This window comes from Amblyraja radiata, chromosome 39 (genome assembly GCF_010909765.2).
Source record: "Amblyraja radiata isolate CabotCenter1 chromosome 39, sAmbRad1.1.pri, whole genome shotgun sequence".
NCBI classification, from domain to species: domain Eukaryota; kingdom Metazoa; phylum Chordata; class Chondrichthyes; order Rajiformes; family Rajidae; genus Amblyraja; species Amblyraja radiata.
Genome location: NC_045994.1, coordinates 3525368 through 3540604, shown reverse-complemented (window position 1 = coordinate 3540604; position 15237 = coordinate 3525368). Strand labels below are relative to the sequence as shown.

The 15237-nt window shown below is 44.9% G+C and overlaps 1 protein-coding gene across 1 annotated transcript in view; it reads right to left on the bottom strand.

Annotated features, from left to right (window-relative positions):
* Positions 1-13423, bottom strand: part of LOC116967250 (synaptic vesicular amine transporter-like) — a 41980-nt gene extending 28557 nt beyond the window's left edge. Inside the window, exons 1-2 of the mRNA XM_033013712.1 lie at positions 13366-13423; positions 5315-5482 (exon numbers count right to left, since the gene is read on the bottom strand). Of these exons, the coding sequence (XP_032869603.1) occupies positions 5315-5441 (127 nt within the window). The 5' untranslated portion in view covers positions 5442-5482; positions 13366-13423. The remainder of the gene's footprint in view (positions 1-5314; positions 5483-13365) is intronic.
* Positions 13424-15237: the final 1814 nt, after the last annotated feature.

The window sequence follows — 15237 nt, the reverse complement described above, 5'->3', positions numbered from 1 at the left end:
TAGAATAGAATGAATACGTTTATTGTCATTGCACAATACTGTGCAACGAAATTCCATTACATCTCCTCCGGATAAAAAATACAAACACGACAACCATTAACACATATGTACACTTATTAGTAAAAAATAAATAGGTATTTTAAAAGAATTTAAAAGAATTTAAAAGAATTTGGCGGCATTTCTTGGAATTACATTTAGCTTCCCCAGCATTCTCTGTTGGAATTTAGCTCTTTTATCGCACATGGGTAGAAACTATTTTTTAGTCTACCGGTGCGAGCCTTCAGAGTCCTGAATCGCCTCCCAGAGGGTAGCAGAGTAAAAAGGTGGTTGGCAGGGTGGGATGTGTCCTGCTTGATATTTGTGGCCCGGCGCAAGCATCGGGCCCTATATATGTCATCCAAGGAGGGCAGTTGGGCGTTTGTAATGTTCTGCGCAGTTTTTATAATTCCCTGCAACGCCCTCCTCTCAGCCACAGTACAGCTAGCAAACCACACCAGGATTCCATAGGAGAGGATACTCTCCACGGCGCATCGGTAGAAGGACAACAGCAGCGGCTGTGAGACGTTTGCTCTCCGCAGAGACCTCAGGAAATACAGCCGCTGATGTGACTTCTTCACGAGAGTGACGGTGTTCATTTGCCATTTGAGGTCCTGGGAGATGTTTATTCCCAGGAACTTAAAGCCAGTGACTCTCTCCACCATGTCTCCTTTGATGTATAAGGGAGCAGGTTCCTCTCTCCTCTTCCTCCTGAAGTCAACGACCAGCTCTTTTGTCTTTGATGGATTGAGTACCAGGTTGTTTTTGGTACACCAGACAGTCAGTTTTTGGACTTCATCCCTGTAGGCAGACTCGTCGTTGTTGTTTATCAGTCCCACCACAGTCGTGTCGTCCGCAAACATAGTATTCAAAAAGAAGTTTAACACAAAAACATCCCCCCACAGTGATTCCGACTGTGGGGGAAGGCACAAAGTCCAGTCCCCATCCTCTTGTCCACCCAAAGTCGGGCCTATTGAGTAGGTATGTTGCAAAGCCTACCTGAAGCGTCGCTGAAAATCTGTCGCGATTTTGGCACCGTTTAGAGGGGGGCGGGTTTAAAACGCGATTTTCTCTAGGTTGTTCAAATCGAAGATGTTCAGCCTTGTTAATTATTAACGAAAAATCGCTGGAAGACCCCGTCGCAAAAGCTATTATTAGTTTTAAAGGCCTTGGATAATAGTTATAGTAGTTTAAAAATCAATCTCTAAACCCGCGACCACCGACAGCCGTCAGGGTCCCATAGAGCAAACCACAGAAGGTATGTAGCTTATTTTTACATTAAAAAGGGCTTCTTAAGATCCCTTTATACAAAGTTTAATATTGCGAGTAGCTCATTTTGGCCCCATTATATCCCGCAGTATTTTTCTGGGCATTTGAGGGCACAAATCTACCGCAATGTGAACGTTCTAAACCAGCGCGTTCCACAGGATCCCACTAGAAAGCTGATTTAAAATGGACTTTAATTTACAGCAATTGAACACTAAATTCCTTCCATTTGGCCTATAAATTAATGTAAATGTTTTATTGTGAATTATTTATGAATATTATTTGCACACTTAGGCTATTTAAAAATGTTAATCATTTATTAAGAAATGGATAGATGTTTAGATCTAGTAATTGAAGTTTGAAATTAGCTACACTTGGGTAACTAACTAATTATATGCTTTAATTTCAGGTCATCCAAGTAAGATTATTTTATATTTGTTTCAGAATGGTTCAATCTATGATAACTGAAAATTTCATTCAGTTCTCTTAATTTTTAAGAAAGTTATGGGCTTTTGACTGTCCACGATCACAGCTTTTTTGTTACGTCCATAGAAAATCAATAGGGAACAAGAAGCTAATTTCCGAGTATGAAAATGGCCATAACTTTTTAAATACATGAGATATGAAAGTGAATTAGGTGTCAAATTAAACTTCTTTTTATGCTTTATCTGATGGGATAAATTACAGACTTGATTTTTTACATCTCAAAATTTTGTAACATTGCTATATTGAGGCCTCCACAGTCGCCGCCACGTCGCCCGATGTTCTCGCCGGGTGATGGTGCTCTGGCGTCGGGAGAACCCCCAGCGGCTTGGGGTGCCAGGAACGGCCGTCTTCCCACCGGAGACCGCGGCTTCCTAGCCAACAGACCGCATCGGACGGAGCTCCACACACTGGCGATCTCAGCAAGAGATCCCAGGCTCCGGGATGTAACGTTCAGCGTCGCAGCTGGCCGCTCCACAGAACCGCGGCTCCACGATGTTCTCATCGGCGGTCCCAGCATACTGGACTTCCAGCGCGGCGACCCAGGAAAGGCATCGCCCGCTCCGCAATAGCGCTCCAGCGCTGCGCCGCCGCCAAAGCCGATGTTCTGTGCCGCCGTCAAAGCCGATGTTCTGCGCCGCCGCCAAAGCCGATGTTCTGGCCAGGTCCCCTCAGGGAAACGTCGCTCCAGGACCCGCTGGTAGGCCGCAAGGACAGGTCGAAGTCGCTGCTCGGAGGAAGGCAACCCCTCCGACCAGGTAGGGACTCGAAAAGCAGTTTCCCCCTTCCCCCCCACCACCCCCCACACATAAAAAGATTAGGCATCCTGACTACACACTCAACGTACTAAAAATAATAAAAAAGAAGGGGAAAAAAACGGACAGCTGCCGTTCAGGACAGCGCCTCCTCCGGATATACATACATAACATAGATATACATACAGACAGACACATTACATGATACATAAGGGCCATGCTTATTCTTATTCCTCACCGTACAGAGTTTAAAATGTTAATTGCAGTGGGAATGAAACTGTTTTTGAAGCGGTTTGTTTTGGAGGCAATTGTCCTGTAACGCCTCCCAGAGGGCAGTAGCTGAAAGGCATAGTGTGCAGGGTGAGTGGGATCAGAAATGATCTTGCGGGTTTTGTGTAGTGTCCGTTTGTGGTAAAATGACTCAAGGGATGGTAGGGGTAAGCCAATAATTTTGGATGCTCTATTGATGATGCGCTGTAATTTCTTCCGCAAGAGTGAGTCGAGACTGCCGAACCAGACTGTGATGGATGAAGTGAGGATGCTTTCGATGATGGCTGTATAGAAGCGGAGCATGAGATGAGACCTTACTCTGAACTTCCTGAGCTGTCTCATCTCAGTCCTAAAAGATTTCCCCCTTATCCTTAAACTGTGACCCCTTGTTTTGGACTTCCCCAACATTGGGAACAATCTTCCTGCATCTAGCCTGTCCAACCCCTTAAGAATTTTGCAAGTTTCTATAAGATCCCCCCTCAATTTTATAAATTCTAGCGAGTACAAGCCGAGTCTGTCCAGTCTTTCTTCATATGAAAGTCCTGACATCCCAGGAATCAGTCTGGTGAACCTTCTCTGTACTCCCTCTATGGAAAGAATGTCTTTCCTCAGATTAGGAGACCAAAACTGTACGCAATACTCCAGGTGTGGTCTCACCAAGACCCTGTACAACTGTAGTAGAACCTCCCTGCTCCTATGCTCAAATCCTTTTGCTATGAATGCTAACATACCATTCACTTTCTTCACTGCCTGCTGCACCTGCATGCCTACTTTCAATGACTGGTGTACCATGACACCCAGGTCTCGTTGCATCTCCTCTTTTCCTAATCGGCCACCATTCAGATAATAAACGTTACACTGAAGCAATTGCAGATGGGATTTGTAAGTTTTGTAAGGTACAAAACGTACAAAATTCTATGCAAGAGGGATGGTTTGCACCTGAAATGGAAGGTAGCCAATATCCTGGCGGGGAGGTTTTCTAGCCCTTGGGAGGTGTAAACTAGACTGGCAGGGATGTGGGAGCCAAGTCAACGGTGAGGCAGATGAGAAGATTGAGGCAAATACAGAGGCTAAGAAGAACAAGTTCAGTAACAGGACAGGGAGTGAGGGAAGGCCGATGGAGCAGAACTCAGGCCTGTACTCGCTGGAGTTTAGAAGGTTGAGGGGGGACCTCATTGAAACTTACAGAATAATGAAAGGCACAGATAGAGTGGATGTGGACAGGATGTTTCCACTGGTGGGAGAGTCTAGGACCAGAGATCACAGCCTCGGAATTAAAGGACGCTCGTTTAAAAAGGAGAAGTAACTTCTTTAGTCAGAGGGTGGTTTATCTGTGGAACTCATTGCCATGGAGGGCTGTGGAGGCCAAGTCAGTGGATATTTTTAAGGCAGAGATAGACAAGTTCGTGATTAGAACGGGTGTCAAGGGTTATGGGGAGAAGGCGGGAAAAAGGGATTAGGTGGCAGAGATCAGCCATGATTGGATGGCGGAGTAGACTCGATGGGCTGAATGGCCTCATTCTACTCCTATAACTTGTGAACTTGTGACATTGATCGGTGCACAGACTTGAAATATTAAAACTATTACAGAAACATGGCGGAAGAAACCTCAGGCCCGCCAAAGTCCCTCATTACTCCTGCACCTGAACTCCAATAGAGTCATAGAGTTGTACAGTATGGGACAGGGCCAACATGTCCATGCTGACCTAGACACCCCATCTAGGCCCATTGGCCCATGTTTGACCCATATCCTGCTAAACTCTTTCCAATCCATGTACCTGTCCAAGTGTTCTTCTGCAGTTGTATAGGGCTCTGGTGAGACCACATCTGGAGTATTGTGTCCAGTTTTGGTCTCCTAATCTGAGGAAGGACATCCTTGTGATTGAGGCAGTGCAGCGCAGGTTCATGAGATTGATCCCTGGGATGGTGGGACTGTCATATGAGGAAAGATTGAAAAGACTAGGCTTGTATTCACTAGAGTTTAGAAGGATGAGGGGGATCGTATAGAAACATATACAAATATAAAAGGACTGGACAAGCTAGATGCAGGAAAAATGTTCCCAATGTTGGGCGAGTCCAGAACCAGGGGCCACAGTCTTAGAATAAAGGGGAAGCCATTTAAGACTGAGGTGAGAAAAAACCTTTTCACCCAGAGAGTTGTGAATTTGTGGAATTCCCTGCCACAGAGGGCAGTGGAGGCCAAATCACCGGATGGATTTAAGAGAGAGTTAGATAGAGCTCTAGGGGCTAGTGGAGTCAAGGGATATGGGGAGAAGGCAGGCACGGGTTATTGATTGGGGATGATCAGCCATGATCACAATGAATGGTGGTGCTGGCTCGAAGGGCCGAATGGCCTCCTCCTGCACCTATTTTCTATGTTTCTATGTATCTTAATTGCTATTATAGAATGTGCCTCAACTACCTCCTCTGGCAGCTTGTTCCTTATACCCACCCATGGGATGTGTTATTTGACCTTCACCAGGTAAAGTTACATTTGAACTTACCAACAACAGTCAGCAGAATATAGTCCAGAAAGAGTGCGATATAGACAACAACCACCAACATGCCCTTGGATTGCCGTGCCTTCTTGATCTTCCGCCATATTCTCAACTCTTCAAAACATGTCCCCATTTTGGTCCAGGTCAGGAGATTTGATCACCTCCTTTGAAAGCCTGAAATATGTCAAAGCATATATTGCACATGAGATGACGACAGCCGCTCTGGTGCCAAATTAACAACAGGTAATGAGTGATGGTTCTGAAGGGAAAAGTAATGAGAAGCATTCAGGGACTCTTGTTTTCCCCTCCTTCAGCTGAGACTTATATGCCCCTGTCCCACTTAGGAAACCTGAACGGAAACCTCTGGAGACTTTGCGCCCCACCCATGGTTTCCGTACGGTTCCCGGAGGTTGCACGTGGTTGCCGGAGGTTGCAGGTAGTGGAAGCAGGTAGGGAGACTGGCAAAAACCTCCGGGAACCGCACGGAAACCTAGTGGGTGGGGCGCAAAGTCTCTAGAGGTTTCCGTTCAGGTTTCCTAAGTGGGACAGGGGTTACACCCCGCACCACGGAGGAAGCCTCGCAGATCAGAGTGGTGATTTGGATTCAATTTAGACTTTCTGGTAACAGTACAGCCCTCCATCCTAGGAGTTAAAATAGTTCCCACAACACAGGGCTGCAGGGTGGCACAGCGGTAGAGTTGCTGCCTTACAACGCTTTCAGCACCGGAGACCTGGGTTCGATACCGACTACAGGTGCTGTCTGTACGGAGTTTGTATGTTCTCCCCGTGACCGGGTGGGTTTTCTCCTAGATCTTCGGTTTCCTCCTACGCTCCAAGGGCATACAGGTTTGTAGGTTAATTGGATTGGTATAAGTGTGCAATTGTCCCTAGTGTGTGTAGGATAGTGTTAATGTGCGGGGATCGCTGGTTGGTGTGGATTCGGTGGGCCGAAGGGCCTGTTTCCGTGCTGTATCTCTAAACTAAACTAAATTTGATTTGCATTTGGTCTGGTATTGAATAAAAGGCCTCATTCTGTGGTCAAAGAGCAAAAATTCAGCAGCTGCAGGAAATCTGAAATAAAATTTTAAATGCTGAAAGTACCCTGAAGATCACGCAACTTCTGTGGAAAGATGCAGATGCTGGTTTACACCAAAGACAGACACAAACTCCTGGAGTAACTCAGCGGGTCTGGAAGCATCTCTGGATGGTAAGAATTGGTGATGTTTCAGGTCAAGACCCTTCAGCTCAGTCTGAAGAAGGGTCTCCACCTGAAACGCCACCCATTCCTTCCATCCGGAGATGCGGCCTGTCCTGCTGAGTTACTCCAGCACTTATGTCTATCTTCTGTGGAAAGATGTCGTCTGTAGTGCTGTTTTCATTATTTATGGTCCATTAGTGGCCATGCACAGTTGGCGGTGAGGCAGCTACTACCTCACAGTATCAGTTCGATCCTAACCTCAAGTGCTGTCTGTGTGAAGTTTTCACATTCTCCATGTGAGCATATGGGTTTCCTCCCATACCCTAATGATATGCAAGCTTGTGGGTTAATTGGCCTCTGTAAATCGCCCTGTGTGTGTAGGGAGTGGATGCAAAAGTAGGATAACAAAGAACTGGTGATTGGCGGTTGGCATGGACTCGGTGGGCCGAAGGGTCTGTTTCCATGCTGTATCTTTCAATCAATCTTTGCAGTTCCTTCCTACACATTTTGTCCGCTCCACTGCGAAATCTCCTCAAGGTGTGCCTACTTTGAAGACGTTCTCCTCCTCTCTCTGACGAGAGTTCAGCAACATCCTCTCTCGCTGCTCCTGCTCTGTGCCTCCTCCTGCTCTCCGACTCTCCACATTTTAAACCAGATATGCAGTCTGAAGAAAGGTCTCGACCCGAAATGTCACTTATTGCTTTTCTCCAGAGATGCTGCCTGACCCGCTGAGTTGCTCCAGCATTCGGTGTTTATCTTCAGAGCTTGGGAACACTTGGATTGTTTTCTCTGGATAGCCGGAGGCTGAGAGGAAGTATAGAAAATTCCGACAGGCATAGATAGGGTAGATCGTCAGTACCTTTCCCCCCAGGATAGAAATGTCAAAGACGAGAGGACTTAGTTTTAAGGTGAGAGAGGCAGGGTTTAAAGGAGATGTGTGAGACAAGTTTTTTACACGGGCGGTAGATAACACAGCACAGTGTTTTTACACATTCCCAGCATATTCATGTGTCTATCTAAATGACCTTTAACCTGTTCAGTGGCAGCCCCGAGTAAACTTGGGTGATGGCCAAAAGTGTAAAAAAAAGCTTGGCAGTGAACAGGTTAAACACCACTGTCATGTCTGCCTCCACCACCCCCATCAGCAGTGGTATCAGGCACCCACAACACCGGCACTGGGTGTGGTGCATGCCTGGATCAAGTTGCCGTAGGTGGTGCTGGAAGCAGATATGATAGTGGTTTTAAAACCTTTTAGGCTGACACAGGAATATCCTGGGAATGGAGGAATGTGGAACACGTGCCGGCAGATAGAAACATAGAAAATAGGTGCAGGAGTAGGCCATTCGGCCCTTCGAGCCTGCACCGCCATTCAATATGATCATGGCTGATCATCCAACTCAGTATCCTGTACCTGCCTTCTCTCCATACCCCCTGATCCCTTTAGCCACAAAGGCCATATCTAACTCCCTCTTAAATATAGCCAATGAACTGGTCTCAACTACCTTCTGTGGCAGAGAATTCCACAGATTCACCACTGTGTGAAAAAAAAAATCTCATCTCGTTCCTAAAAGACTTCCCCCTTATCCTTATACTGTGACCCCTTGTTCTGGACTTCCCCAACATCGGGAACAATCTTCTTGCATCTAGCCCGTCCAACCCCTTAAGAATTTTGTAAGTTTCTATAAGATCCCCCCTCAATCTTCTAAATTCCAGTCTTTCTTCATATGAAAGTCCTGACATCGCAGGAATCAGTCTGGTGAACCTTCTCTGTATTCCCTCTATGGCAAGAATGTCTTTCTGCAGATGAGATTAGTTTAACCTGACATCATGTTCGGCACAGACAATGTGGCTTGTTTCAGTCGAATATTCGATCTTTTAAGAGTCTGGTGTGTAATTGTCACATGTACTGCAATAATATTCTCACTTACTGCAGCTTTTGAATCCCATTAACGTAATAACACACAAATAAATATACAATAATCAATAATACAATGAATTAATCATGTAAGAAGTATGAAGGTCTCGACCCAAAACGTCATCCATTCCTTCTCTCCAGAGATGCTGCCTGTCCCGCTGAGTTACTCCAGCTTTTTGTGTCTATCTTTGGTTTAAAGCAACATCTGCTGTTCCTTCCTAGAAATTAATCATGTAGCACTAAATAACCTGACCCTAATAGTGTAAAATCAAAAGTTCATATAGCATCCAAAACAAAGTCCAAAGTTGAGCGTAGTTGCGTAGTTGGGCAGTTGCGAGGTAGGGTTGTGATTTGTGTTGTGCAGTGTTCAAGAGCCTGAAGGTTGCTGGGAAGAAGCTGTTATTGAACTTGGAGGTCATAATTGTCAGGCTCATGATGGTGGTGGCGAGATGAGAACGTAACATGGCTGACGTGGGCCTTTGATGATATTAGCTGCCTTTTTGCCAATAAATCCCTCAATGGTGTGGAGGTCAGTACCTGTGATGGACCCAGCAGTGTCTAACACTCTCTGTCATCTACTTTGTTCCTGGGTGTTTGAGTTGCTGAACCCTCTTCCCAATGTTTGCAGTGAGATGAGAGCTTGGCCAGGACGGTGCGGGTTTATTTAGAGATACAGCGCGGAAACAGGCCCTACGGCCCACCGAGTCCACACTGCCTAGCGATTCCTGCACATTAACACTATCCTACACACACTAGGGACAATTTACACTTACCAAGCCAATTAACCTACAAACCTGTACGTCTTTGGAGTGTGGGAGGAAACCGAAGATCTCGGGAAAACCCACGCGGTTACGGGGATAACGTACAAACTCCGTGCAGACAGCACCCGTAGTCGAGATCGAGCCCGGGTCTCCATCGCTGCAAGTGCTGTAAGGCAGCAACTCTGCCGCTCTCCACCGTGCCACCCCTGGTCTTTGATGATATTAGCTGCCTTTTTGTGGCACTTCTGGTTCTGGCTGTTACTTCACTAGTTTATAGAATAGCTCGCCTAATTTAGACACGTACCCAGTTGTTTGTGAGAGTGACCTTGCAACGCCACCTGGACTGGGTTCACCTCTATCACCTGATTTTGAGCAATATATCTTCAGATTGTTCTTTTTTTTATTTTTTTTTATTTTATTTTATTAGAAGTAAGTACAGTCATATGGCACCAAAGTGCCTAATATATATTTTCATAATACATTTTATGTACAACTTCTTTTTTTTTTTTTTTGTTACATTGAAAAAAGATTAGAATAAGAAAAAGAAGTTAGATAGTAAAGGATAGAAAGATGTGAAATATATAGTGAAAAAAGAAAACGAGTAAATGAAGAAAGTTGAGAGAGAAAATAGAGAAAATAAAATAAAATAAAAAAGAAAAGGAGATCATTATTTATAATCTTGACCAACCCTCGTCCAGTCCTGAAAGTTATTTTTTACAATTGTGTTGCATCTTCAGATTGTACTGACCTTACAACAAATCCAATGGATAGTTAATATAAATACTCATCATTAAGGATGTTAGCCTTATATGAATTAGATTGGCATTAACATTTTAGAAAATCAGGTTCACTTATTCTGTGTGACAGGCTGTGTGGCACCATCAGAAGAAGATCATAAGGTTATAAGGTCATAAGTGATAGGAGTAGAATCCCATTCGGCCCATCTAGTCTATCATAGCTGATCTATCTCTCCCTCCGAACCCCATTCTCCTGCCTTATCCCCATAACCTCTGACACCATACTAATCAAGAATCTATCTGTTTCTGCCTTAAAATATCCACTGACTTGGCCTCCAAAGAATTCCTCAGATTCACCAACCTCTGGCTAGAGAAATTCCTCTTCATCTCCTTCCTAAAAGAACGTCCGTTAATTCTGAGGCGATGACCTCTAGCCCTAGACTCTCCCTTCAACGGAAACATCCTCTCCACATCCACTCTATCCAAGCGTTTCACTATTCTGTATGTTTCAATGAGGTCCCCCCTCATTCTTCGATACTCCAGCGAGTACAGGCCCAGTGCCAACAAACGCTCATCATAGGTTAACCCACTCATTCCTGGGATAATTCGTGTAAACCTCCTCTGGACCCACTCCAGACCCAGCACATCCTTCCTCAGATATGGTGCCCAAAATTGCTCACAATATTCCAAATGCGGCCTTCCCAGCGGCTTATAGAGCCTCAGCATTACATCCCTGTTTTTGTAAACAAGCCCTCTTGAAATAAATCAGTTGTAGACCTTGGCCAAGACACATGTCAGGCTGATACCACGATAGTTGTCCGTCTTGTTCAGGCTCCCAGATTTGGGGTCGGGGATGATGTTGGATTGTGATCACTGTATTGGCTTGTCATTCGTCATTAGCGCTGTGTTGCAGAACTTGAGCATGATGTCGTCGAACTCACATTTTTTCAACACCTCGGGAGGGATGTTATCATGGCCTGGACTCTTCCCTTGCTTCAGCGAGGTCTTCACTTCTCCTCCATGGTGAAGGGGTCGTCGTGAATCTGTACATCCATGAGGACAGTCTCGATCTCCTCATCTTCCTCAATGTCAGTTGGAGGTGACCCAAGCAGGTTCTTGAAGTGGATGAAACCATGTGTTGATTCGGTCCTCTGGAGAGTTCCCGTTGACTTGACCTGACTTGGCCTTCTTCCTGCCACTGATCTCGTTCACGACCCTCCATGCCTCGCTATATCGCTTGCCATCGGTGGCTGCCTCTACTCCCTCTATCACACTCGCTACCTCCTTCAGTTTGTCGAACCCCTCAAAGAGTTGGGATTTGACTGCCTTCAGGTCCACCTTGAGCTGCTCCATCCTGCTCCTAGTGTAGGCCTCGGCATTCTACAACTACTTGACTCCGCTTGATTCTAAACCGGATTAGGGTTGCTATCGACACAAAGCTACATTATAATCAGAACGGCTTCAGAGAGAAGAGGAACATGGTCACACAGATCCTTGCCCTCTGAAGAGTCATTGAGGAGATGAAGAATAACAACCGTCCTAACCTTCAAGAAGACGTTTGACTCGATTCATCGATGCTGAATGATGAGGATTTTGAATGATGAGGATTTACGGTATCTCTCCTTAGACTAATTGAGGATATGTACTTGGGCACCAAGGTCAAGGTTGTCACCCCAGATGGTGAGGGCAAAGTGTTCGAGATCCTCGCGGGGGTCTTACAGGGAGACACGCTGGCACCCTTTCCCTTCGTCATTGTCCTTGATTATGCCATGAGGCAGGAGCTCAAGGAACATGAGGACCTCGGCTTCACAATCACCCCAAGGCGTTCGAGAAGAATCGGGCCAGTCAACTTGTCAGACCTCGACTTTGCTGATGACATCATCCTGCTGTCAGACCAGATGAGGGAGGCACAGGAGCTGCTGGGCCGGATCGAGACGGAGTGCGGGAAAGTGGGCCTTCACCTCAATGCCAAGAAGACGGAGTACATGGCATTCAACGTTGGTGACTATGAGCCTCTCAAGGCCAGTGACAGTGCATCTCTCAAAATAGTGGAGGACTTCAAATACCTGGGAGCGAGGATGCAGAGCTCGGAGAATGACATCAAGGTCTGGAAAGCGCTCGCATGGAAAGCCCTGAATAACATGAGGAAAATCTGGACGTCTCGGATGTCCAAGGGTCTCAAATTGAGATTGTTCCATGCAACTGTAGAGACCATATTATTGTACGGGTATGAGGCATGGAGTCTTACTCGAGCACTGTCCAAGTCTCTCGATGGTACCTGCACCCGAATGCTCGGAAAGGTTCAAAATGTCAGTTGGAGGGACCACATCACCAGCGCCCAGCTCCATGGGGAGATTCCACCACTGACGGAGAAGATCAGGTGGAGAAGGATGAGGCTCGCTGGTCACTGCCAGCGCCACCCAGAAATGCCAGCGAACAAGGTTGTGCTGTGGGAACCCACCCATGGAAGACACGACCCGGGACGGCCAACACTGAAGATGGTGATGGAAGACGCATGTGTAGAGACAAAAGAGGAGCTTGCCAGCTGCACGGTGGAGAGAGATGTGTGGTGCGTCCGTCACCGTGTCCGTCGCAAACCAGCACCACTGTGTCGCTAATGTTTTCAACGATGATGATGAGGATGATGATTGAAATAAATGCTAGCGTTCAGTTTGCTTTCTTTACTACTGATTTACTACCAAAGAATGGGATAAAATGGAAAGGAGAATGAAAGGGAAGCAGGGAGTGGAAACAGAAAATTGAAAGATTGGATAATGCAGAGCAGGCTAAATAAAGCAACATCCTCAGGGCAGAATAGGCTTGCAATCTAAAATCGAGACTTAGTGTCACAGAATACTGTCGCGTAGAGCTACCAAAACGTGACTCATTGCGCCTGTCCTAGTTCCCTGCAAGAGCTTAACCTCAACTCTATTGACAAACGCCTTTCAAATCAGTTTCCACCACTCTTTCAGAAAGTATGTTTCCAATTGCAACTTCACTCAGTTGAAATATACTTCCTCTTTGTCTCGGTCATTTACATGAAATCTGTGCTTCTGGTCACTGACTCAAATTAGAAACATAGAAACATAGAATTCTAGCAGAAACAATCATTTCTTATTGATTCACTGCATTGAATCCCACACAAAGCCTTTGCTCAACAGTGTGTACAGTATAAATATAAAGATAACTTGAATCTTAGTTATTTTTACATCATTTCGTTTTTTTCATATTTAAGTCGCAATAAGTGTCAGTGGCACGGGTGGGGGACAGTTTCGTGGAATTTGAAAAATGTATAAACTGTATTGAACAATTTGTATAGCCTCCGAAAAATGTCGGATGAATTTTTCGCACGGTTCACGCATTGTATATATATTTATTACTTGAACAAAGTCTATTTTGAAATTAAAAAAATAAAAATAAGTGTCATTTTATAGTACTATACTTACCTCCTCCACAATATCTTGTACTGTGCTCCTAAGGTTTGCCGAACGTTGTCAGTTCCAGTTTATAATCTGTGCGGTTTCAGCTGCAGGTGGATATGGAAATCAGTGAAGAGCTGTATATCATGCATAGATAAAGGATTCCAAATAAACACAGTCTTAACTCTCTTCCTTACGTCAGGCAGGAGGAAATGAGTCAGGTGTAGGGCTTCCATTAGACCGAGCAAGGTGAGTTTAACATTGATGTGATTAGTTTGTTCAACAAGATAATCTATATTCAAAACTATTGACTGTATAATTTCAGATCTTCGACTAATCATTTCAAGACTGAAGCTTAGGAAAAAAAAGAATTCTTGATAACCTATATTCCTCATGCTTGAAGAGGGATCCTGACCCAAATAGTCACCTATCCATGTTCTCCAGGGATGCTGCCTTACCCGCTGAGTTACTCCAGCACTTTGTACCTTTTTTCGGCAAAAGCAATCTCTTGGCTTTGTTCCTTGCTATTGGTGTCAATGGCGGATTGACATCCTACAAACTGCTGACCATCTAATTTGGTTAATAAATTTTATTTTTAAACTTTCGTCATCTTTTTGTGATAAAACTCTAAAAATGTAGAAAATCCTTTTAAATGTTTTAGAAGTGCAGCATTACCTCAAAATGAGGACTGGTGCTTTGTCTTTTCACAACTTAGACCTCCAGTTTTCAGTCATTCATTCTTGCTATATTACAACAGTATCATATCCAAGATTTCTCCATCGGGTTTTCCATAACCCATCAGCTCCCATTCCCTTCCTATGACTTTGAAAAGCTAGGCATGTGTTTCCTGAAGTTTCGAAGAGTGAAACTACACTGAAATTTGTAGGGTCAGAGAGGTCTTAAGAGGGAGGATGAGGAGACATTCCCATGTGAGAGAATATAGAAGTGCGGAGCACATAGCAAAAATGTAAAGTCTTCATCTTATCAAGGAACTGCAGATGCTGGTTAACAAAAAAAAACCACCAAGTGCTGGAGTAACTCAGTGGGTCAAGCAGACTTGGAATCAGTTTGAAGAAGGGTCCCAACCTGAAATGTCACCTGCCTATGCTCTCCTGAGATGCTGCCTGACCTGCTGAGTTACTCCGGAATTGTGTCTTTAGATAGTATTCATGTTCTGATGGCACGTATACAAAGTTTTTCTATATATCTCCCTGCACATGATAATAATAAGCTAATAGTGATACGAAATTCCATGATTTCTTAAATCTGTCAAAAGCTCGGTGCTAAGGCTACACCTATCTCACCTCTTTTGGACCAGAGGTATAACTCTTCCATTTATGTACCACCAATGCCTTCAATATCTTGACTCTCATGAGTCTTTTCACATCCTGTGAACGTAACTAGTAATTTGGAAATTTGATATTAAGCCCTCCCCCATCTAAGAAAATTAGGTGACTAACAGAGGTCATTTTCGAGGACAGAAGTTAGTAGAAATTAGAAACCGCAGATTGATGCGGGTTGACAAAAAAGGATATCAAATACTGAAGTAACTCAGCGGACCAGGCACCATCCCTGGAGATGCAGTCTGTGAGGAGAAGCTGGGGAAAGAAATGAGCAATCTGCAGAAGGTGTGAAGAGACATCACTTTACACTCGTACTCGGCTTGTACTCGCTAGAATTTGGAAGATTGAGGGGGGATCTTATAGAAACTTACAAAATTCTTAAGGGGTTGGACAGGCTAGATGCAGGAAGATTGTTCCCGATGTTGGGGAAGTCCTGAACAAGGGGTCACAGTTTAAGGATAAGGGAGGAAGTCTTTTAGGACCGAGATGAGAAAAACATTTTTCACACAGAGAGTGGTGAATCTGTGGAATTCTCTGCCACAGAAGGTAGTTGAGG